The sequence below is a fragment of the Prionailurus bengalensis genome, chromosome C1 (genome assembly GCF_016509475.1).
Source record: "Prionailurus bengalensis isolate Pbe53 chromosome C1, Fcat_Pben_1.1_paternal_pri, whole genome shotgun sequence".
In the NCBI taxonomy this organism is placed as follows: Eukaryota; Metazoa; Chordata; class Mammalia; order Carnivora; family Felidae; genus Prionailurus; species Prionailurus bengalensis.
The window spans coordinates 212,686,151-212,712,486 of NC_057345.1; the positions used below are offsets into that span (position 1 = coordinate 212,686,151).

The 26,336-nt window shown below is 42.4% G+C and overlaps 1 protein-coding gene across 2 annotated transcripts in view; it reads right to left on the minus strand.

The window, feature by feature from the left end:
• Nucleotides 1–13,389: 13,389 nt before the first annotated feature.
• The window catches only part of PID1 (phosphotyrosine interaction domain containing 1), a 229,812-nt gene continuing 216,865 nt past the window's right edge, over nt 13,390–26,336 (minus strand). For both annotated transcript variants that reach the window (XM_043578055.1, XM_043578056.1), the window contains one exon: nt 13,390–15,569. In XM_043578055.1, coding sequence (XP_043433990.1) covers nt 15,093–15,569 — 477 coding nt within the window. In that variant the 3' untranslated portion in view covers nt 13,390–15,092. The remainder of the gene's footprint in view (nt 15,570–26,336) is intronic.

A 26,336-nucleotide genomic window follows, 5' to 3' on the forward strand; every position in this document is an offset into this window, starting at 1 on the left:
CCGGCAAATTTCATCATTATTAAAACTAAGGAATAAATAAATTATGTGTAACAGAATAGAGGGTTAGATGTACAAGATAATATTGCAATTAATAAGGCAACCAATAGAATAAAAATCTCAACGCAAATAACCTCGCCACAAAAAATATGCCAAACCAAAGAAATCAAACGAGTCGATCTACTGTATATCAGACAGCATTTTAAATCGGTAGGAAAGACCCGGATTTTTTAGAGTTGCAGGTCAACTAGTAGTCATACAGAAAAAAATTAAAATAGATCCCTACCTCAGTCTTACCCCCAAATGAAATCGAATACAAGGAAGTTTCATGTATGAAAAACAATAGTACTAAAAACAAAGAGCATGGGGAATTTTTTTCTTACTGTTTTGGCTCAGGATGACCCTTCTGGGAAAAAACCAGGGGTATTAATACACTGGCCTCCCCCTCTCCCACCCTCCCATCTCCAGCCAGTGTTGCCTGTTAGCTGAAACCAGATGGTGCCACAGGGCAAAGGAGCCCGAAGGCTGTAATACTTCACTACAGGGAAGGCTGGGGAGCAGATCAGGAGAGGAAGTAGTCACTAACAAATGTGCCAAGAATACACAACGAAGAAAGGGTAGTCTCTTCAATAAACAGTGGTGGTTAAACTCTATATCCATAAACAAACGGATGAAATTAAACCCATCTCTTACACCCTACAGAAAAATCAACTCAGAGCAGATTAAAGACTTAAATGTAAGAACTGAAAATATAAAACTCCTAGAAGAAAACAGAGGAAAAGCTTCATAATATTGGTCTTGGCAATGATTTCGTGGATACGAAACTCAAAGCACAGGCAACAAAAACAAAAATAAACAAGTAGGCGTGCATCAAGCTAACACACTTCCATGAGGCAAAGGAAACAATCTACAGTGTGAAAAGACAACTTACGGGACGGGAAAAAAATTTGCACACTCCCTATCCAAAAAGGGTTTAGTCTCCAAAATACACGAGAAATTCCCACCACTTAATGGAGGTCTTAAAAATAGTTTCCCTAAATCTTATCTCAGACGGGTGGAGGTTTCCAAGTGATCCTTTTTTTTTTTTTTAATTTACCAATAACACACTTGATCCAAATCTTAAACCCACATTTAGTAAAATGTTCAAAAGATTTTTGGTATTGACTCATCCATCAATTTTCTTTTCTGTTATTCACGTATTTTGTATGTGGTAGAGGGTGTATATCTGTGAAACACTTCAAAACTTTCTGGAAAAGGAGTGATACATAAACAAATTTGAAAAATGAATTTCACTTTGTACAGACAGTTGTCTCTACCTCAAGTCAGCCAGGAACTCTGGGTTCAAATTGTAGCCCTGCCACGTAGGGTCGGTGATACCTTGGATCTGACATGTAACTTTTATGAGTTCTCCATCTGTAAACAGAAGTAAATAAATGATAGTGTTTCCCATAAAGACACAGTGAAAATTAAATTAGTTACTATAGGTAACATGTAACACAGGACTGTATCTAGCATATTGTAAGTGCTATACAAATGCTACTCAGTATTAACGTTGAACTTCCAGATCATGCTGTGCAGTAACATGGCTTACATTTAGAAATAAGGCCCAAGGAGTCACACAGTTTGGGAAGAGCAGAGGGTTGGTGTAGAACAAACGATCTGCAGTTCAAGGTACATTAGACATTCTCGAGCGTGGCCCATTATTTTACATGTGTGATCACAGCCCGAGATCCCCCAAGGCTTAAGTGACTTGCCCAGGTCACCTTTATTCTAGGTGGCAGGGCACATGAGTAGGGGGCCCCAGGCGTATAAGTAACAGACTCGCCATCATAAGAAACAGGAGTCTAGCCTAATGGAAAGAAAGCTGGATTCCAGACCTAACCCTGTCACTTGCCTGGGAGTCATGGGCAAGTCCCTGGACTTGTCTAGGTCCCCATCTGGGAATCAGAAAGTGTCAAATCATCTTCCAAGGCCTTTTATGGTTCTCACAACTTGTGATTCTAGTCATCACAGTTCTCTTTGGGCTCCTGCCTATAACTAAACTGGAAACATTTGCAATGTGGTGGAAACAGAGCTTCAAAAGTCAGAACAGAAGATTTAACGTTTCCTACATCCAGGCTCTGACCCTTCTCTGTACTCCGGCCCAATTCTTCCCATGAAGAAATCTCTTTGAAGTCATTCTGACTCTGTTGATTAAGGAATCAGTTCTTCTAATCTGCCAGACTTTGATCCCCACAGAACCCAGATAGCTTCAAACAGATGCAACCTCTGATCCACAGTCAACCGACCATGCTCGAAAGCGGCCAGCAAAGCATGCTGCCCCCCAGCCAAGCCACTGCTGTGTAGTGAAATAAACAGTGGACCTCAGGAAAGTGGCCCAAGACCACGGTCCTCACTACTCTAAAGCCAAGTCATTAATTCATTCAGAAACTATGGGTCCCATTTAAGTGGCAGGCATTGTGGTGGGTACTTAGGGAACTTATGATCTAGTGGAGAATAGACAACCATTATTCACAGAGTCCCAACAAGGAAAGCACAATTACAACTAGGAGAAGTGCTGGGAAGAAAATACTCATGGTGCTATGGAGTAGAGTGCAGTGCCAGACTTCTAGTCATTCCTTTAAAGGTAAAGAAGTATTGCCTGAATCACAGGGGATGGGTTTAGGACTAGAGGACCAAGATCTGGAAGTTGGCATTGCTCTAGGCAGAGGGAACAGAATATGCAAAGGCCACTGGTATGAGTATATGAGGAGCTAGAAAGTGTCCAGCACGTTGAGGCATAGAACACAACAGGACTCTGAGTTTAGCTCATCATGGGCTTATTTAAGAAATCATTTTCTCAGTTATGTTGACACTCATGCTTCCTTCGACCCCTCTTTCTGCATGTTTTACAGCACATGGAAATAGCTTCCTGGTCTTGGTTCAGTCTCTCTTTCTTTGAAATGAATGAAAGAGTTACCAGAAAATTTACCTAAAGGCCACCCATAATGGTCTTTTCCAAATGTTCTTGCATTTCCTTCTAAAAAACGACTTTGAGGATGCAGTCACCATCACCATTAACCCAGAATAACACAATCATACTGACATGCATTTCCACAAATTGTTTTTTTTTTTTTTTGGTCCAGATGGCATATTTTCCAGTAGAAATGACTTTGTGCATTACCTGCTGTTCATGAGTATCTCATACCATATTGTGTCTTCTGGGAAGAATTTTCACCAGGGAAACCAATATTGTGTTTATATTTCTCTTTCCAAAAATTAAAGAACTAAAGAGCAACAGAAGTAATTCTTAAGTGAATCATATATATATATATATATATATATGGAAGACATTACATGTTCATTAGCAAACATGAGGAAAATCTTGGAAGGAACAATCACTTTAATCACATCAGCATGAGAAAGTTGCTCTTGACATGATGATATATCGAGATGACTACTTCCTTTCTTCTCTATTATAAACATGTTTTCTTACATTATGAAATGAAGTTATAGGAGGAACGCCACTAAATAAAGCTAGCACTGTGATATCTCTCCTGGAAATAACAATCTGCTTGTGAATAACAACATCCTCTTTTGAAATTAGGAAATCAAAGATAAAATAATGAAGAGGAGATAACACTAAAGAACAGGAATGTATGCTCAGGCTTATTTGTACAAAAATGCTGATGGCAGATAGACATAATAGTTCTTGAAAATTATAGGGTTTTAAACACTGAACAATAATTACGATACAATGGCCTCCGTTTTTAGTAAAGTTATGAAAATTAGTGTTAGACCATTCAAGGTTCATTGGAATAAATGGTATCTTTGATTAAATGAAGTGCATGAAATAACACATTTATAATCATAGAAGAGTTGAAAAACAAAGACCCAATTGTTACGATCCAACTATGCTCAGGACAATTTCAGTAATTTTTTTTTCTTTCTGTATATTCTACTTATTTGGGTCGTCGCCCTAGATGCTTGAGTCCTTGGTTCACAATGGATTCTGTATTTCCACTGTCGAACTTCATGGATAAGAAATGAAACATTTTAAGGAAGAATAAAAAGAATGGTGTATAGGGGACACTTAGAACCTTAATAATTTAGACATCATCTCTGCCATGTTCTAGAAGGTACTCTTTATGCTAAGAAAAAGAGGAGCATCTCAAGACTCAGCATCACTTAGTGTAAAGCGGGAGAAATCGTTTCATCTAAGTCTCAATATTTTCATCTGAAAAAAATTTTTAATGTGGTATTAAAATAGGTAAAAGATGCCCAAGACATTGGTAAATCTTTTTTCTCAATCTTCGGACCCTGCAAAACAGAAGCTTTGACGTGGGCTCCAAGGTATGATTTATTTTATCAAAAAGTGAGGTTCTGGCCTCATAAGGGTGGTTTGAGAGAGTGCCAGGCTGCGGGGAACATCTCTGTCACTTATCTGAAGGAAGCATGCTCTGGGCCAAGGCCTTTTAATCACCTGAAAGGCTGGATAAGACATGCAGACTTAGGAGTCAGACTGTCTCCCCAGGGTGGTGACATTTAGCAAATACCTCTCTGAACTTCACTTTCCTCCTCCTTATTCTAGGCAGATTAAGAGTTCCCTCTGCATATGCATTTCATGAAGCACACAATTAGAAAATGACAGTAGAATTCTTAAATCCTGATACACGGTAAGCACTTAATAAATGTTCATTTCCATTTTTATCTCATTTAAATCTCACATGATGCGAGCTCAAGGTTTGGATTCCTGATGTGCGTGGAAGGGAAGGAGGACTGAAATTTATTTTCCATTGGATGCCAGAGAAGGGATCCAAAAGAACCGCCTAAATCATCCAGGGGAAATTAAGCATTTTAGTTTTGTGAAAACCAGCCCCTCTGGGGACAAACCGTCCCCAGAGCTCACTGGCAGCTAGCTCAAGCGTTGAAAGCAAGGCCATGAAAAGTCACTAAAGGTTGGCGTATCCACAGCTGCACAGACAGACGCACTAGGTTCTCAAGACCGAGCTGGACCTAAGAATGAGGTGCTCGGATCTGTTGGACAATCTGGGGGCCCAACCTGGGAGACCCAAAAGCCAGGTGGTTGGGCTGTTACAAGGGCAGAGTGACTTGGGAACATCCCTGGAGCATGTAGGTAAATCACAGGCTTTGGGATTAGAGGGTCCTGAGGTTAAGTCCTAGCTTTGCTTTTTAAGCAAAGCGTCAGCCAACTTCCTTAAGCTTTTCCAAAATCAACTCTTCATCTGTAATGAGGGGATAATAATTCTGACCACATAGGGTTCTGTGAAGATTAAATGAGATTATGTATTTAAAAGTGTCTTGTACCTCATATATGCTCAAAAGAATTAGTTCCTATTATTTTGGTCCTTTCAACGCTTTCTTCTCTCTTTACCATCCTTAGCTCGTGTCTTTGGTGGAGTCCACGGAGTAGCCAATAGACAGTGTTAAGCATAAACGAAATAACTTGTTAAAAAGGCAACTCTAATCATAATGTAACAAAGTCTGACCTTTAAAAGAAAGAACTGAATAATCATTGTGGACAACAAGTTTGGGTAATAAATTATCCCAGCTAGAGAGTTCTTTGGTTGCTGGCCAAATTCTGGTGTGGGCTTATCTTAACAAAGCAACACTGAAGCTGCTTTTTAAATTCCGGGGGAAAGATGTGCTTCCACAATGAGGTGGAGGGATCTGCTTCTTCTGTGTGCCATGATGCACACACAACACAAAGCGAGACACAACCACAGGACCTGGAACTGTAGATGCAGAAAAACACCACAGTCCCTGTGTTCCAGGCAAATCCCAAATTCTGGCCTTCAGAGCCTTCTTCCTCTTTTGATGTGGGGACTTCAGTTGGATCATCTTGAGATGCCTGGAAAACACCAATTCCCAATGAAAAGCACAAGGGGCTCCATGGGGGAATCGCGGGCATTGGCTTAGACCAAGGTTGGCCCAGCCGGGAAAACTTGGCCTAAGGCTTGCCTATGTTGGCACATACAGGAAGAGCCATCCTGCCTGCTTCCAACTTCCTCATTTTTTGTAGTTCTCAAGCTGTTTTCCCTCACAACCTCATTTCCCTCAGCAGACAACCCAAGCCAGTGATTACCAGACACCGACATAATAATGGAAGACGGGAAAGGGCTGAGTTCAGAGGTTTCCCTCTCCTTGAAAGGCATATGTATTTAAGAACCATGTTAACTTTATTTCACAAAGAAATTCAAAGCATTGAAATGAAAATCTTCTTCCAAGAGCCGTCTGCTTTGTCCTTGATAATCCAAGCACAATCCTGGCTGGCCAAGAGAAACCAAACTCAAGTCCAAACAAGAAGGGCTCCCCACAGGGACGAGAGCAGAAAAAGTGCTGAATTTGGGGCTTGAACCATTAGCAGTGACGCTGTGCTCTGCACCTCCAAGCCATGAGCTCTGAAGTGCCACTCAGTATTCCTACATGCCTTATTGTTATGGGTTGAATTGTGTCCTCCACCCAAATTCATAGGTTGAAGCCTCAATCCCTAGTATCTGAGAATGTGACCTTATTTGGAAATAGAGTCATTGCAGGTATAATTAGTTAAAATGAAATCCGAATCCAGTATAACCGGTGTCCTTCTAAAAGGGGGAAACTTGGAGCAGACAGACAGACGGATGCACACACACACACGCACACACACACACACAGGATCATGTGAACGTAAAGACAGACAGCAAGGTGGTGGTACGGAAGCCAAGGAAAGCCAAGGAGGCTCAGAAAACCACCAGAAGGCATGGACCAGATCTCTGCCCATAGCCTCAGAAGGAACCAGCCCGGCCAACACCTTGAACTTGGCCTTCTAGCTTCCAAAACTGTGAGGTTACAGTTGTTTAATCCAGCCAGTATGTGACAGCAACCCTAGAAAACTAACACACCTACACACCTGATGAAGTTGTAATCAGGTTCACTATTTCATTCATTAAACAATGTGCCCGAGCCCCTCCGATGTCTCTGTCACCGAGATGGACTCTGTGGGTGCACAGAGGATGGGGCCACGGTGCCCACGCTCTGGCACTGGGCAGTCACCTACAACAGCACTAGTTAGACGTAGCTATTGAGCACTCCGTGGGCTCTAGCCTGTAAAATATATAGCAGACATCGAAGACGATGCAAGCATGCAAAATGTCTCATTAATGCATAGTAGCTATGTGTTGAAATGATAATAGTTTAGATATTTGGCTTAAAGTGTATTATTAAAATTAATTCCTCCTCCTTCTTTTACAGCTTTTTAATTTGGCCGCTAGAAATTCTTAAATGACACATGTGGCCGGCAGTATAGATCTAGGGGACAGCATTGCTCTAGGAGCCCTTAGGTCAGCGGTGAGGGAGACATAGAAGAAAGGGGTGTCAAGGCCACCGTGGTTTTCACAAGTCTGCGGGAGCCTGGAAGAAGGAGCCCCAGCAACAGAGAGGAGAAAATTTGACCTAGGAGCAGACATGCCAAAGCCCAGAGTCTGGCCCTTGAGGGGAATTGCAAAGAACGCTGTAGGCTCTCCAACAGGTCCCCGTGGAGGAGTGAGAAGCAGAAACAACCCTCCCCCCCCCCCCAAATACTGGCATTGACTGAACACTCGCCAGATGCCAGATCCAGGCTAAGTGCCTCGTGCATATTCACTCACTTACTTTTCATTGCAGCTCTAGGAGTCATACACCTGTTACTCTCACTTTACAGGTGAGGAAACTGAGGCCTGAGATGTTAAGTTCTTTGCCCAGGGCAACGTGGAGAAGGGTTCACACGGGAGCCTGGAACAGCAGGTGAAAGCTTGAGAAGGAGCTGGTCTCTCACGCCAACATATAAAATAAAGTTAAGGAAGGAGGGCAGGGGGGGAGGGAAGACATTGACCCGTTTCTCTTACAGACAATGAGGAGACCATGGAAAGTCTGTAAGTAAAAGTCTGGCACAATCAGATCTGAACTTTAGAACAATAGGAGTTGTGGGCATGAAGAACAGTGGAGCTGGAGGTTTTGTGTTCCAATAAGGAGCTGTTCTCGGGGCGCCTGGGTGGCTCAGTCGGTTAAGCGGCCGACTTCGGCTCAGGTCATGATCTCACGGCTTATGGGTTCAAGCCCCGCGTCGGGCTCTGTGCTGACCGCTCAGAGCCTGGAGCCTGCTTCGGATTTTGTGTCTCCCTCTCTCTCTGCCCTCCCCCATTCACACTCTGCCTCTGTCTCTGTCTCTCTCTCTCAAAAATAAATGAACATAAAAAAAATTTTTTTGAAAAAAAAGCTACTCTCTTTCCTTGATGGCTTTTGAGTGCCCCCAGGAGGCACTTTGCAGACGAAGGACAAATGTCACATGTCCAAAAGTGACCAGAGGGCACAGAACTGGTCTCACTGAAACCAAATCCTGGCAGAGGCAGGACTCCTTTCCCTCCTCTCCAGGAGCCACTCTTCTCCGACATCTGCTCACTCCTGCCACACACCTGTGGTCACAGCAAAGGCCTGGGTCAGGGGCTGGATGGAAATAGAAAAATTAATAAGACCTCTGCCTCAGAAGTCTGTCTCAGGAAATGAGAGAGGTGCCAAGTTTTATCTTCAGGTTCTGAGGATTTCTGGCATCCCTAGAGTCGCCCAGAATGAATTTTCTCTTCCATTTTCTGAGGTTAATGTGTAGGGTGGATGCTTCACTCCTTTCCTTCAAGAGTAATAGAGAAGAAATGACTCTAAAGGAACAATGATTTTGATTCTTTAAAATACACGTACAATAGCACTGCGTGAGGACTCAAAGCTCACAACTGTTGCAATTCTGAGCCCAAAAGTTCGGCAACCATAAATAAGATGGCCCTTCTGTACCATGCGATCTCAAGAGCTATCCATGGTTCCTAGAGCGTCACTGGTGCTCCCCGCGTACCCTCTTTTGGTTTGTGAAACACGGGGTATAGTGAAGAGAGTCCAGAGTTTGGTATTTCGTGTGTCTGCAAAAAATCCACGGAGAACAAAGATACGGGTGTCCCTCAGGACTGCCACGTTAAGATGGTATTTATTTGTGAAACAAGTGTCTACCCTGGTAGAAAAATTACCTACCTTCTGGGAGGATGATGGATTGCAAAAAGATGCCTCTTTCTCTGGACCGATCCCCACTCCCCACCCCACCCCCCAGGCCAAAGTACACGCTCTGCAAGAATAGCACGGGCGGGGTCCAGTAGGGCCCACTTGGTCTCTCTATCACGTCCCCTTGGGCAGGGCACAGTCTCCAGTCTGTGCGCGGAGACCCTCCGAACCACATACTCCATTCATATGGAGCCAACATATGGATGGAGCTATCAGATTGCTTGGTAGTGGGACCCTGCAAATCATAACCACACTCAGGGATCTGAAAAGCAAAACGTTAAACTTTAACTACAAACCAGACCATGAGACGTAATTGATCATAACTGACTGACTCCACGATCTTGCGTTACCGAGCTTTTGACGGCGATCCACAATAATTTAGTGTCTTAATAACGCAAGGGGGGAGACAAACGAATAGCGAAGAGAAAACTGATGAAAGCCAAGACCATCAGAAAATAATTTCCATTTCCATTATTTTAATAGCAACGTTTCTGCGAGAAACAGGAAGAGTTTAGTTTTTTGAGAGAGTTACGGTTAAGAAGACCAAAGAGTTACACTAACTGAAAGTTAAGATGTATATAAATGATGAGCAGAAGAGGGATTTTATTACTTCCAAGGGTTCTGAATCCTAGAATTGCATTAACCAGTTGTTGCTCAGTGGAGAAACCCACTTTAATAAATAAAGAATGATGGCTCGAAAGCGGCGCATCGAAACCTCAATTTCAGTGGTACCAGTTTCTACTTATGCTGAAATTACACTATGTCTGGTAAATTGTTACTGTGATATGTGGAAGCAGTTTCTCCCAGGCGGCCGAACGTTTCCAATAACGGCGTTCTTCATCCTATTTATTTTGCTTATTAAAAATAAGCATAAAACTTGAGCATTTCAAGACCCAAACCACCAACTCCTAATTAGTTTTATCTAAATTAATGAGGTTTTACTGTACTAATTTCTAAAAGTGCAGTCCTAGATTCTAGGAAAAGCTGTTGCTATTAAAATGGAGAAAGGCAAGAAAATAATTGGGCAAAAGACTGAATTAAAGGTCTAATTCCATCCTCAGCCCTCCAATTAAAATCTTCTTCTGCCCATAATAGCATCAGCATGAAGACGATCCAGTTATGAACATAACAACATTTATCATCAGATTTTGTTGCCTGTGTAGAATAGGATTCAGTATCTGTGATGAATTTTGGTCTTGGTTGATCCCAAATTTACATTAAAAAGGGACCCTGGAATGGAATCCGTTCTTGGCTCTTTCTTGCAAGTGGGTGTTTCCTTAAATGGTTCTCTGAAGCTTTGTCCCCAGAGGACAAAGAACGTTCTGGAATGGCAACCACCACCCCATGATGACGGGATTGAAATCAGCAGGTCTCATGTAGCGTCATGATTTTACAAATCTCATAATATTTTTAAATGGCCCAACCTTGGTCCAGTATGTATTTTTCGATAAAAGGATGAGACATTTTTTATTAACAGTTGTTAAGTGACTTTATGGACATGAAAATATTGATGATTATCGGTAATGTTATGAAGGGCTTAAAAATGTGTCATACTTCAGTAATTCCACTTTCAGATCACCTTAGTAGCTTCTTAGAGTAGCCTCTAAGCTACTGAAAACTTAGTAGGAACTTAAAAAACGTTTTTAAATGGAAGCCATGGATTTCCTAAGCAAAAACTATTCAGGTTATTTTTGAACAACCAATTCTGGGTACCTAAGCAAAACCCAAAATAATCTTACTAAGTCATTCCAAAAGAAACATTCTCCCCAAATCTCTTTGCAAATGTCAGCCTCGCTCAAGTGTACAAGACTATGTCTTAGATTCACTAAAAAAATATATCGCAGTTTATTTGTAAATGTCCAAAATAAGATGGTTTAGATTTTTCTTCCTCTTAGCAATTTGCTCTTACCCATTCAGTTGTTTTTCTTTCTAAGCTTGAACTTATGCACCATACTCGGTTCTCTTCTGGTAACTATTATCAGCTGGTACCTCCTCAAAAGAAGCAAGAGTTCTCAAGCTGAACAATTGCATCCCATAAAATTACTCTAAAAGCCAAATCTTGGCGTCTAAAAGGAAAGTTTCTCGAAGATAAATAAGAATTGGGCAATTAAGGGAACCTTCTCCTTCACCCCAGTTCAGTCTAGGAGATGAGAAGCTGTATCACACCTTTTTGGAATGCCTAAGAAATAGTAAACCATGGAGAATTAAATTGTCATCATGTCCCTTCTGACTGAAAAATAATAGTAAATAAGAACAATCTAGGATAATCTGAAGTGTTTGACAATGTGGTCAAATTCTACATCAGCGCATCATGAACTAAAACATGATCTCAGATTCAGAGCACGTATTCTCTTTCTGCTAAACTCAGAGGATGTCTGGAGTGGTGTTGCGTAAATAATTAAGTATCAAAGTTGAAAAGGATGGAGGGGAAGAGGGGGGAAAAGGTGGAAAAAGGCAAGAGAGAAGGCAAAGAAAAAACGTTTCCTGAAGTATAAATTTGGGGAAAACTCAGTTACACTCATATGCTTCCTCCTGTTGGAAAAATAAAAATGCCCTCCCCTAATACCCGCCCTCTTTGTTTTCAGCAACAGAAGTAAACAGATACAAATGCATGACAAGAATTCTGTAGCCTGCGGCTGGAGATAAAATGTGAACAAAACGGACAAAATCCCCATCTTAATGACACTTACACCGCAGAGGCTTGAACAGGTACTTTATATAATCATACAAATAAATATAGAATGGAAAACGCATTGAATGAACAGCAAATACGTGTTGTTTTAGAATCCTGCCGCAGAAGGATTTGACTCAGAGTTTTAATGTGTCCGGAGAAAAACAAAATAAACCAGGCATCTTGGTTCTGTAGGGGCGGAGAGGGTATTTTGTCCATTGACCACAGCCAATAAAATACTTAAGTAAAATCTCACATTATGCTATTTGTGCTCAGATAAAACTTCCTGGGCCTTTGTTTGCTTTTAAAACTTTTTCTATTGCTATCAAAAGTACTTGGAAATGAATACCAAAGGATGTTTATTTATAGTGGCTTAGAATACCAGTTTAAAACAGACTAGAGGATTTAAGGAGAATGGAAATAAAAAATTCAAAAGCAATGGACCTTGCCTAAACAAAGCAATAGCCCTGGCCTAGAAGTCAGAGAGTTCGAAGTCTCCATCAAATCCACCCTAGCTGTGTCGCCTTGGCTGACTTATGCAACCTCTCTGAACCTCAGTTTCCTCATCTCTAAAGTTAAGGAGATAAGGAACCCCCTTCTGGATCCTTCTGAGGGGCATAGGAGTTAGCATACATGAAAGTGCTTTGTGACCACTAGTATAGAAAGTATAGGATAGAAAGGGAGAAGCCAAAGCCATAAAGAAAAAAAAATGCACGTCTGAATCACCCCTCTGGGGCGAATGAATCCTGGCTATCCCCAAAGACCTCATTAGCTATTTGAAAGATGTCGTTGTGTATTTATCTTGAAATTGCTTACTAATCATCTCAAGCAAAAGCTCATGGCAACATTATCAGAGCCAATTACTTAGCCTGTCACACTCAGTACCCTGGAAAAAAATCAGCAAACGCTTTCTGCAATAAATACCCATATGTGCACTTGGGATTTAACTTCTGTGAGATGGAAATGGCACTCTTCTGAAATATATGCTGGCTGGGTTCTTGCTTCCTTCCTTTCTTTCCACCCCCCCCCCATCTTAGAAGCACCTTCAAGGACAAGGTAGCGAAACCGAAATTCAGAAAAGGTCAATGAGGGAAAATGCCATTTGAGTCAGAGATGGGTGGTGATCTTACTCGAGTGCACCTCTTCAGCAGGCTCTCGTATTTTCACTTCCGAAGGCTTTATGTTGGTTCCTGATTCCATGAAGGGCATTGTTCAACACACACAGTGGCTCCACGGGCCACCTGCCTTGCGAGATTAATGGGGTCGTTCTGAGAAATCATGGCCTGCAGGTAGCATTTTTAACCAGTGCTGTGGGAGGGAATCGCTCCGTATTTACCTTCCAGGATTCCGGCACGGAGTCCCCAAAGCTATACACAGGGTTTTATAAATAGCAATCACTTGCAGAACGTTCTAGAAGCCTCTCCTCTGAAATAAGTCCACCACACTGAATAACTACATGCCGTGATACCATCTCAGCGAAGGGGCAGTAATTCAATATAAGTTGAGCATTAGACAGTCAAACAAGATTTGTTCAACACCATCAAGGAATGGGTTCTTTAGGACCAAGGCTGCATGTTTCTTAGAGAGGATTCCCTATTTACTCGATGTGGCCTATTTCGTCCTTGGGGTTTTCATTACTTAAAAAAGGAAAGACATACAGAGTATGAAAGTCCTCAGCTTTATTAATGCAAACATATTTTTTATTAAAGAATGAACGCGTTTACGCTAAAGAATAGTTTACATGTGCTGTAGAGCAGCAAGCAATATCTCCAAGAGGCAAGTTCTTCTCAATACGACTCCATGCTTATTCTACATGCCTTAAAACTGAACCCGCACACCGGGGCACACGTACACACACACAAACGCGTACACGGACACGCAGATACACAGACCAAAACACCGACCCCATTACTCTCTGGATTCAATGAGCTCTCATTTAAGGCTTCTGTAAGGTCCCCCAGGGTCCCCTAACATTAATTACCAGGATGAAAAACAGACTTTAATCAAGGAGCAGCATTACCTGGAACACTAGCCATCTGCTCCCGGCTTTAAATGGATGCATTTTAACCAACGCTTTTCAATTTCATTCAGTGTTGACTTTGTGTTTATGATATTTAAAGAGCCCCGGAACTGAGAAACCTCAGGCTCTCTCGGGGAGAATCTCTCATTAGAAACAGTGAACAGACTGGAAACTCTGACTCTAAGGTCTCACCAATTTGAAGATGACAAGGTCAGATTTCCTTTTAGATGAAGACGGACACAGTTTGTCTAGACAAGCCAGTTGTACACAACACATTCTCTATTCGAGTACAACATTGAGTGAAGGCGGCAAGGCTTCCTTGGCGATGCCCGATCAGATCTGAAGCTTGCCAGGAAGGATTCCTCAGGCAGGACCATTAAATAAACAAGTTACTGTAAATCAGACCTGAAAAAAGGACAGCCCGCGTGGAGTTTTTGCTCACTTGCTGATAACTCGTTCCCTTTTTCCAAAGTTTCTGTGGTCGTGGTGGTTGTTTTTAAACTCCCACTTTGCTCGACTGGTCATTTCAGATGCTTGGTTATTTTCTTCCCTTTTTGTGTCCTGCAGTGTATGCTGAGAATCCATCCCTTAGGGACGTAGGCTGGGTTGGAAGGGGAAAGAGGGTGGATGAGGAGGGATAAGGAAGGCAGCTATTAGCAGTTGTGAGTATTCCAAGAAAATAGATGAAGCGAATACAATAAGAGGGTACTACTTGATATATTTATGTAAATAAAAGCATTATCTTTAACTGAATCAACTACCAGCTACCAGGTTGTTAGTTGTAAAGCTAAATAAAGGCTGTGCTGATTCGCTTACTGAGGAGAGAATCTGAACCATGCCAGGGAGAGGGGCTCTCAGGATGAGCCTGGAGTGTTCCCTTGGCTCTGCGGCCTCTGTGCCTGCATCTGTACCCCCCACCCCCACCCCCCACGACTAGGGATCCTCCAGGGGCACCGAACATTCTGGCTGGGGTCCGTAAGGCAAACTGGAATGGCTCGTCAAATAACAGCCGCAGTGTATTTGCCTGAGAGTGGTGACAACCGGCATGGAGAGCTCCTACAGGGAGGCATTGGGAAATGAGGGGTGGGGGGAGGAAGAGAGTCTAGAACTTTCCTCCCCGTCTGCACGCCCACCCTCCCCACAGTCACAGCAGCAGCAGATTTCAATGTAACGTAATTACTTTAATAATACATTTCTTTAGATTTAGAATTGCTCTTCTGAATTTAAAAAAGCTTGGTCAGCCAATAGCGTGGCAGTCTTTACTTCCCAAATTTGAATCGTTGCTTATTCATCTATCATCTTGAATTCCTCGACCAGTGCTGCCTTGCCGAAGCATGCTAAGTCCATTCAGCCGTCGTCGGATTCCAATTCCTGGGAAACTTCTTCCGATGAGCTGTTCCTATGGATCCGACCGTCGCTCTTCATACTGTGGAAAGTCTTCTTGAAGGCCTCCATCATGGCGTGGGCCAGCTTCTTGGCCTCGAGCTTGCTCTCGCACTCGACAGCATGGCAGTCCATTTGGTAGGACAGGTCGTCATTGATCTCCCTGTAAACCCAGGCGAAGATGTTGGGGCTCACGTTGTGGTCAGCGGTGCAGTAGGCAATGCGCGCCACCTGGAAGGTATCCATGTGGACCGTGGCTTCACCTTTGTGGTCGAGGTGATGGAGCCACACTTGGAATGGTCGGATTTCCAGGAGGGCGTTGGCGGGAAAGACATCTTCTCGGGCTAGCGTGTGTTTCTTCCAGAGCTCAATGACTGGCTTTTCTGTGCAGCCTGACAGGAACTGCATGCCTGTGGTGGGGACTTTACCCAGGTAGGTAACCTGCAGAGGGAAGAGAGGAAGAGAAAGGGAAAGGTCAATTTTGGGCTCTTCCTTCTAGTTGTTCACCCAGATGTTCTCAAGACAGTCACGCTGTCACTCAAAGCAGGTAGAGAGACACTTTTCCGGCTCCCTAAAACAAAAAACCAAAAACAAACCCAAAAATGAAACAAAACAAAACCAAACCAAACACAAGATACCCTGTCATGGTAACTTTTACCTTTTCTCCCTAACAAGTTGACCATCTGGCAAAGGTACTGAAAACTCCTTAAATAGAGTTGGATTTTTAAAAACCTAATTTCTAGAGTCCCACTCTCCCTCTCTCTACCCCTTTTTAAAATTCAAATTACAATAATAGTATGATCTTTCACATAATTTGGCATTTCTTTAAAACTTGGTATTTGAAGTTTATTTTCAACTGACTTGAATGCTGGCTTATCGAAGAGCTAGACTGGCAGGACAAAAAGAAAGACAAAGAATCCCAAGTGATTCAAATGGTGTCTTAAAAAAAAAACACCTGTTTATCATCATACCAAGAAGGGATTTTCATGCTATTTTTTTTTCCATTCATCAAAATGCATGGAACTGGTACCATTGGACCACTGGCATTACAGAAATGCATCAAACTGAAGAAATCGTTTCAAGAAACCACACAAATCATATATAATTGAGCTCAAAATTAGTGACACAGATATAAATACTATCAATTTGAGGAAGAAAAGATCAGAAAAAGGTCCACGGAAATGATGAGAAAGGAGATGGGGCTACCTGATTCCAACCAATGTGTGTTTAGAGGGGAGATAAAAGCCACATTCAAAATGGCAGAAAACAGGTTAAGTACTATTGCATCTTTTTTTATGCTTTACCTCTTTCAAAAGAGTCAACTGGACAGTCCCTTTAAAAAGTAACTTTGTGGAGAAGAACAGTTCTGCACATTCTAGGCGTACTTATCAGCAACCTACCATGCACACTGGCAAAGGGCCTGGGGGGATGGTGTAGGGGGAGAGAGATGTTGGAGAGGTCCACAATCCATAGGAAGGAGGTCACTGGAGATTTGCTCACAGCACAATCTTTGAAACAGGCAAAGTCAAGATTTACATCCTAGTTCCACAGCTCACAAGGTGGGTGGTTCTGGACAGACTGCTAACCCTCTACTATAATGTAAGGCAGACCGTGAAAAGGGCAGGCGGGGGATACGGCAAAGTACCCTGAGGATTTAGAGGAGGGAGTGAGGGCACCCTGCTAATGGGAGGCGTCAGGGAAGAGTCACTGGATTTCAAGATGTGGGGTCTCAAAAGCCAGGTGGGAACAGCTCACCAAGGCAGGGAGAGAAGAAGGGGGCAGAAAGGAAAGGCTGGAGTGGGGAAAGCCCTCCTCCCCACAACTTGGGCAAGTAGGCCACTATTTGCATTAAGACAGCCCTGGGAGACAGGAAGTCCCTGAGCACTGGATGAACTTTGGAAGATGGCCCCGCATGCAGTCTAGGGAGCAGGGACATCCCTGCTCTCGTGGCATGCCATCGAAGGTCTACGGTCCCAGGAGTGCCTGGATTTGACCGAGGTTTGAACTCGGAAGACTTGCTTGATGCCAGGAAGAAGAACGGATGGGAAGGGCTGAGCAGCAGCAGAGCCAAGAGGCAAGAGCTTCTGGAAAGGAGGGAGCAGAGGGAGCGGGAAAGGACAGGGGGAGCCCCCTAGGGATGACATTGCAGAGACGGGATGACAACAGTTGGGGGCAGATAGACAAGGAAATGCCTCCACTCCACAAGGACAGCAACTGGTTGAAAAGCTCCCGTCACTCTGGATTGGAGAGAATGTACAATAAAGGGCTCTTGATTTATAACCTTGCGGAAAATGTGCTTTCTGTATGTGGTGCTTTATGATACCTTTATTCTTTTTTAACAGCTTTATTACTTTTTTATTGAGGTGAAATTCACATCACATAAAATTAACCATTTTAAAGTGTGTGATTCAGTGGCGGTTGGTAGTCAAAATAGCTGTACAACGATCAGCTCTGTCTGGTTCCAAAATATTTTCACCATCCCCGAGGGTGACGTGGTGCCCATTAAGCCGTCACTCTCTGTAGTCCCCTCTCCCCAGCCCCTGACAACCACCAATCTGCTTTCTGTCTGGATGGATTTACTATTCCGGATTTTCATATAGCTGGAATCACATAACATGTGACCTTTTGGGTCTGGCTTCTTTCAGTCAGCACAATGTTTTCAAGGTTCATCTAAGTTGTACCCTGTATCAATACCCCCTTCCTTTCCATGACGTCTTTACTCTCCACAGTTTCAAAGAAAATGGGGACAACTAGTTTCAGTGCTTGAAGTAAAAGTGCATTCTTTCTTACTATCCACTGACACTAGAAAATAACTGTGTTTATATTTGATAGAAGTATCAGTCAGAGGGAGAAAATCTCCTTCAATGTGCTCTAAGCTCACACACACACGCACACACACACACACACACACACACACAATTTTTTTTTTAAGTTATCCAGTCCGGGGGCACCTGGGTGGCTCAGTTGGTGGATGTCCAACTCCTGATTTCGGCTCAGGTTGTGATCCCAGGGTCATGGAATGGAGCCCCACGTCCAGCTCCACACAGAGCGTGGAGCCTGCTTAAGATTCTCTCTCTCGGGGCGCCTGGGTGGCGCAGTCGGTTAAGCGTCCGACTTCAGCCAGGTCACGATCTCGCGGTCTGTGAGTTCGAGCCCCGCGTCGGGCTCTGGGCTAATGGCTCAGAGCCTGGAGCCTGTTTCTGATTCTGTGTCTCCCTCTCTCTCTGCCCCTCCCTCGTTCATGCTCTGTCTCTCTCTGTCCCAAAAATAAATAAAAACGTTGGAAAAAAAATTTAAAAAAAAAAAAAGATTCTCTCTCTCTTTCCCTTTACCCCTCTCCCCCACTCACTCTCATTCTCTCCCTCTCCCAAAAAATAAATTAAAATAAATATTAAAAAAATTATCCAGTCAGTGCCTTCATTTGTGATTTAATTAAGGGATGAGTGTAAAGAAAGTTATTAGAACCTGTAGATAATTCGCTCCAATAGAAAGCAATTTCATAGTAGTAAATATGTGTAACTAAGTGCATTCCTCTCTTACAAATGCTTATTACTTGAAAACTGAAGATTTTAAGGGAAATAAAATTTTATTTTGAAAGGGCGCTTGAGAGAAGAATGGGGAGGATATTAGTAGCTCAAAGAATTTAATAATAATGAAAGCTACTTAATAATATGTAGACATTCATAGAAACAATTTTAAAACCCCAAGGTAGAACATAGGACATCAATGTAACTTCTTGGTATTAAACTTACTGTGAAAGTAATCTTCATTTTGTGGTCCATTTGTGTCACCGAGGGAGCACACTAAACATCAAGCGAAAAGTTCCAAATCGCCCTTTATATATGTACATATATGTGTACGTGTATATATACATATATCATGGTCAAATCAAGCCATACACTGAATAAGTAATAGCTCATATCTGTAACACACTTTATACAAAAGGCAGTTTGTGTTTGCCAGCTTCACTGGCAACCTCTTGGATCAGGACGGAATATTATTATCACCTGCCCATTTTCAAACATAATAACCTTAGGGCAGGTGGAGGCGAACTGGGACACATACTCTAGGCTGCAAAGTGTTGGCCTTTAAGGAAGACTCTGATGATTTGTGAGGAAGACGGCATGGACAAGACACCCTGAAAAGATACCTGTTGAATTCCTGAACCACTCTGCTATTCGGTGAGAGCCATTTCCACTCAATTTCACTTTTCAGCCATTTATTTTTTTCCCCCATATTTTGACCAAAAGAGAAATTTTGGATTTCTTTATATATATTTTTTGAAATGTTGGATTTATATGAGCACCCCCAAAGAATGTACAGTATTCTTTTGTGTGGTGCTTTTATAGATGACAATCTTTTCCATGCCATTATGGGCTTATGAATTTCTTCAAAATTTTATTCTTGTTTTATAATTGCAGAAAGGCTCAGAAAATTTCTAAACTACCCAGAAAAATGGAGCACAAATAACAAAATTTTATACATATATGTATATATATAATTTACATATCATACATTTAATATATATAATATCTGTTCATAATATCTGTTTTCTAAAACTCCTAGGCAAAATGGAGGACAAATAACATAATAATGCACATATGTATAATTTACATATTATATACTTAAGTATATATAATATCTGTTCATAATATAGATCTGTTTTTTAAAACTCCCAGGCAACATAGAGCACAAATAACAAAATTATATATATATATATCATATATGTAATATATATATCATATATATGATATGGCATACATATCATATATATGATATATATAATCTCTCTATATAAACTGTATATATGATATACATATGACATATGATATATATAAGCTATATATATAAGCTATATATATCACATATATATAGCTATATATATCATATATCATATGATATAAGCTATATAAGCTATATATATTATATATCATATGTATATCATATATCATGTATTATAAATTGGTGCTCCATTTTGCCTGGGAATTTTAGAAAACAAATCTGTTCAGAATATATATGTTTTCTAAATTACCCAGGCAAAATGGGGCACAAATAAAATTTTATACATATATATGTGTATATATATATATATATAACTTATATATCATATATTTAATATATACAATACCTGTTCACAATATATATCTATTTTCTAAAAGTCAAGAAGATATAATCTGCTTAAAATGAAATCGAAGACAACAAAATGTTTAATCTCGAGAACTGCAGACTTTTGGCATCTTTGCTAGAGAGGCATAAACGTGTTCTACCAGTACTAATCCTGAATATTCCATTAGCTTCATCTTGCAAAGTATTAGTGAGCCTGCAGAGAGAGGAGAGCTAAAAGTGACTTATGGGATGACTCCTCTCCACTGCGGTACTGACAAGGGCCTACAAGCACACCAGGTGCCCACTGGCCCTTCCACAACTCACACCCGCTCTCAACTGGGATCTGCCGTGGAGAGTCCAGAGGCTGCAGCGGACAGACAGGCCCTTTGGGCAAGCACAGAATCAGCAAACCTGCACCTGAGACGCCAGAAGATGGCCGACTGTGTAGACAAGCAGCTGTAGTCCTGCGGTACCAGGGTCGGCTCACCGCAGGCCTTGGGAGGGCTTTGGGCCGAGTCTCCTCTTCAGTTAAATGAGCTGACCCCGCCCCAACCCGCCTAAACAGCCCCAGTAAGGAACTGCTCTCTGGTTCCTGCAGGATCTCGTCAGCCCAAAACATGAGCTAGAGAGCGTCACCTGGTGTCACTGGGTGAGCCTTGAGAGGTCCATGAAGCCTCTGTTTTGCTACCTTTGTGGAGGTGATCATGTCCGAAATCCCATGAGCTGACATACGTACAAAGAAATGATGTTAAGTTGACATTTCTTAAAGAGACATAGAAAAAGAATTATCTGAATGGAGTTCCCCTAAAAATGGAATGTAAAACGGTGAAATGATGCACCAAGATAGCTTCCCCTCAGAATGACCCCTTTAAGTCAGCCCCGGTATCTTCCATAATGGCCCGTGTTCTGGAACCCTGATTTAGTGCACTTTCCCCTCAGAAGTCAACTATTTACTACCTGCCTGCACATTTGCTAATCCCCTCCTAAGTTCTCCAGAGTCTGGCATTAACCCATATTGTTGACTATAAGTCCTTGAAAAAAAATAAATAAATAAAAACCACAAACCATTCAGGGTTTAAAAAAAAAAAAAACCAAAACACCAAAGAGTGAATTTCTGTCTTTAATTTTTCATATATAGTTTAATAGAAATATACCTATGGCTCTGTTTTCAAGGGAAAACAAAGCAAAAGCTGGAATGAAATCAATTGTCTCAAAACATCAAAGCTGTGCGTTCAGCCACGTCCTCTTTGGACTTGAGGCCACGGGATATATGTGTGTCAATAAACAGAAACTCCAAAATACAGGGTTCTATCCTTGTATCGTTCTAAGTCAACACCATTGTAGGGATTTACTCTCTTTATAGAGAAATCGCTTCTTGCCACAACCTTCCTTGTGTGGGGGACTTTCTTTCACACCCCTCTGTGGGCACTCTTTCCCTAGGAGTGAAAACACAGGACTTAATGTGCGAGGCTGCTTCAGGAGGTCCGGCCGCCGACAGCTGCACACCAATGTCAGGTTTGGTTAAGGGGAATCCTGTTATCCTGCCCATCTATGAAAGAGGTGAATGTTTTCTAGATGAATAAGTCCCTTTTGAGCCTCAGCCTAGAGGGCTGCAATCTTCCAGAGCCACAGAGTAGACGAGAAACGTCGAGTCACTGAATTGCTCATTAAATGTCCAAAATAGTACACAGATTTTTTTTTTTAAGTTGTCACCTCCCAGGGTGACAAAGGGAGTTGGAAGATGACAGGAAGAGTCGTTAGGGGGAGTATCAACCAGTTGGAAATATGCAGTAAATACCAACATCTTTTCTATGGTTGCCGAAACAGGCATTGGGCAAGAAACTTATTAAGAATGAATCATTCAGAGAGAAATAAACAAGCAGAGCAAAAAATGAAAGTTTTTCCCCATGTGTCATTCAATGGCATAAACTGGTGCCCCAGACACAGACGTTTGCAATGTGTGAATGGGCTTTGCTCAATCCCAAATGAAAAAATTATTTGAGAATACACACGGCGTGTGAAAATACATAGAGGCCACAGTGCTAAGGGACCCGCCAGAGTGTCTGCAGCATTACCAGTGTCAGTCAGCAGAGACTAGTGTCCCCAGAAGCTCTCCTTCCCACCCATGACTTTTCCAACAGCCCAGCCAGCTCTCCATTCATGAATCATCACTCTTTCCTCATCTGTGGCAAAATAAACCCTGGGTGCCTGACATGCCTCCCTGTGGCCAAGCATGCATCGTTCTAGTCCTTCCTCTTGGTGGCCAGTCAATATTTCATTCTGGTCTGAAAATCCCTTGTTTAGAACCCCGACCTGTCTCATCCTAGACTGGACGGTAGGATGGATAGGCTGATGACAGGGACCATCAATGAAGATGTGGGCTGGAATGGATGATCATGGAAGAATCCAAGCACCTGGTTTCCTGGGGATCTTCGACCTTCCAAGCTGGACAAACCCAACTTCGGGACTACACGAGCCCAGCTTTGGTTCAGTCTGCTATGAAGTCTCTCTGGGAAGGCAAATCCAGATCAAAGCTCCTCCAGAGGCCTTTCCTGGGATATAAAAATCCTTGCTGCTCTTTCATTGTCTGTAGGGGACTTCCTGTATCAGCTGATATAAAATAACATGATATGAACTCAAGACGGAAGTTGCGGGACTGGGAACCCTAATAGCCTTTGGGTTATAAGGCAGAAGATAAGAAAAAGAAGAGGCAACCCTGAGCCGACAGCAGAGACAAACTTCTCTCTCCTGACACTAATTCCTATTTCACTTTGCAGAGAAAGGGGACAGAACACAGAGATTCACATGCCTAACTTGAATCGTCTCCTTCCTTGCTGGCCACAGAAAAGCAAACACCCAGTAGACACTCTGAAGAGTGGATCCACATGCCAATTATCTAACAATCCCCAACACAAAGACAGACATAATGCTAATTATGACCTCGAACTTGTATTACATTCTGTACGCCACGAAGAAGGTATAAAAGAATAAATGCTGTTCACAGTGTAACCTATGGAGTCATTGTGAGAAAAAATACAGTGATAAACTTTGGGCTTAAAAACTGAATTTCTTAATTGCACACTTACTTGGTAAGTATTTATTGAACACCTATGAGGAACAGGTATATTAGTGAACAGAACCAATAAAACTCCCTGCCCTCTTGACGCTCACATTCCCAATCACAAATGAAGGTTACAGGACTCAGCATTATACGGGCAAGGCTGGCCTGCGTGAGCACACACGCATGCCTCTGTGAGCACTTCTGACGAATCTGGAAAACTCCTCTTGCATTCAAAAAGGTCTTCCCTCCCATAGAGCACAGTGGGGATGAAAAAAAAAAAATCCTAGAGTTAGTTCCTCAGATCAAGCTGTGGCCCATGAAAGTTTATTAGTCTTTATGCTCATTGTGGTTTGGGTTCCTGAGATGTCGTGGTGGTAGGAAAGCAGGCAGGAGGGGGAGCTGTGGAGGGACATCAAGGCAGAGGGAAAGGTGTGTAGGAGCTCGAAGACCAAGGCAGACTTTGCCTCCCAAACAAAATGGCCTGGCCATTAGAATGCCATTGGTGACTTTGCATTTGTCCTCATGACAGGCCACAAGAGCTTCCTGGCCTCACTTGACACCTGTGTCTTCAGTCTCAGGATACTCCAGGCACATCACAGCCATTTGCCTTCATTGAGATCTTGGAGTAAAATGATGAATTGTTTTAGGCTACCCAGCATCGATTCTACTTTTGATTGCGTCTTTCTTTATTTTGGAGACCCAAACAGCAAGTGTGTCCAGTGTTTAAACTCACAGTGTTGATAATTATATTGCAATCAATTCAAGGTGTATGATCAACATTCTCAGCTTTTGGTGCTAAATGGAGCTGTTCATCCCTGCCTAACATCACCCCTCTGTTGCAGAGACTACGATCGTGATACTTGCCCGAAATCACGCAGGTGGTCCCTGTGCAAACGAGCAAGATGTGGGACAAAAGTTCTTCTACTCTAAGGACAAGATTCTTCCCACTACCCCAGTCTTCCCTGTAGAGGATCTAAACCCTTTTATTTTCCACTCACATTGTCATCTACCTTCTCTCTGGCCATTTCTTCAAGGGTCCACACTGAGACCCAGTCAGGGACAGGGAAAGGTGACAGACACCCTGTCAGGGCTTCTTGAACATTCTAAAAGGAATTTAGAATCAGTGAAACTGTCCTTAACCTGAGATGCGTTTACATAGCTCAGGGACTTACGCCATGATGCTAGCATTAATAATTGAAAGAAGGAGACAAGAATGCATACTTGATATTCAGATATCATATTCCTAGCGAATTTTGAAACGGTGCGTTACGAAGCAAACAATCCCTGTCTCAAAGAATAATTGCAAAGAGCAAATATCAAGCCTGCAATGTTGGCCCCAACCCCGCTCCGGTGGGTGGCATACCAGCAAGCCAGACAATATATGAGCCACACGCAGGGTGAGCAGGACTTTACATAGCCCTCAACAAAAGCACGAGAGCCTCAAAAGGCCAGGCTGCGAGGCCTGAGCTCAGCTCCCAACAGAGCTAGGAATCCCTTCTGGTTGCCCTCCAGGGTCCTACTCCTCTGCCCTTCCGACTTCTACGGGCCATCCCTAAGAAGCCCAGATGATTCTGGATCAAGAGCAGGATTTTCTTCTCCAAAATGGTCTTGGGTACCACTCTGGGGCCTATTTATAGGTAGACCTCTTCAGGAGTAGACCCAGCTGTCCCTTGGCTAGACAGGAAGGAGGAAGAATTTTTACCATTCCCCTTAAGGCTATGTTTTGAAGTCTTTGCCTTGTATCTATTTAGTCAGGCTTAGTCAGCTGAGCCAGAGGCAAAATGTGAGCCAGGCTGCCTAAGGTAAGCCTGTCTCAAACAACACATTTTTGTTCACCATCCCAAAGGGGACGGTGATGACCCAGAAAGCCTCACAGACTTACTCTTTATTTTTTTCTTAATGGTAGCAGCCATGCTGGCAGTAGAAAGCAGATTTTCCAAAGTGCATACCCTCTGGTACATATTCCTTTGTTTAGTGGTATTTATTTGTCTTGGTAACTTTCCTAAGGTCATAAATACGAAGAATACTGTTTTATTGTTTAGCAATTCTTTCCAAGTATTTGCATGGGTTATGTGGACCGAATCTATAAAAATATTAAGAGAAGTTTTATGGGAGATAGGTTTTCCTTGTATTATGTAAATGGACATCGTGGGGGGGAAAGCAAATTTACTAAGACCCAATATCAGAAAATAATTAAGTACAATTTTTGCACTCTACTCAAGAGATGAACATTGCTTCAGCTGTTAAATACAGCTTCTGTCTCACAGTAAGGTGTGTCAGTGATAGATTTGTTTTTATTATTCATATTATAACTTAGTTCCAATGGCTTAGAGTGATTTGAGATGCTGTGCCCCGTCTTGTGCTTATCAAGCAATCCCAATGTGCAATTTGTCCTGTCAATTGGCTCTTGGATGTGTGAAGTTGGAAATATTGTCATTGTCACTGTCAAAGACAGAAGCGATTTATCTGGAAGGCACTGAAGTGTGCCCCTGAAGACAAAGTCACTTAATAAAAGTGACACCACATTGAAACATACATCCCCGCCTCGGGCCCCTTCTGGTGAGCTGGCCCAAGGATGGTCAAACCAGGTGCTGTTCTACTCAGTGGCACAAGAGCAATTTATTTCATGACAGGTCTGATATCTCCCCTTCTGCTTTCTAATCAGCGGCGTATCCTGGAGAGGGACAGACATTCAGCAGAGCTCTCCAGGCCCCGCGATGTTCACAATGAGAAAATTCTCTAAATGACAAATCAATATCAAGCACACCGCTTGAGAGTTATCCTGACAAATGGATTCAAGGGACAAACACGGTGGCAGGTGAAAAATGTCACCGATTTTAGGCCTTGTAGCACTTTATCAATTCATTTTCCATACTGCACAATTCATTAGAAATGGACCAGAGAAGGCATTAAACATTCAGAAGAAAAATCATCTTGAGACAACATGTGGCTGGAAGGAATAAAATAAGCACACTGATCTACTGGCTAGGAGTCTAGAGCTCTTAATCAAAGGCCAGTGAAGGTTTGAAACAAGAGAGGTA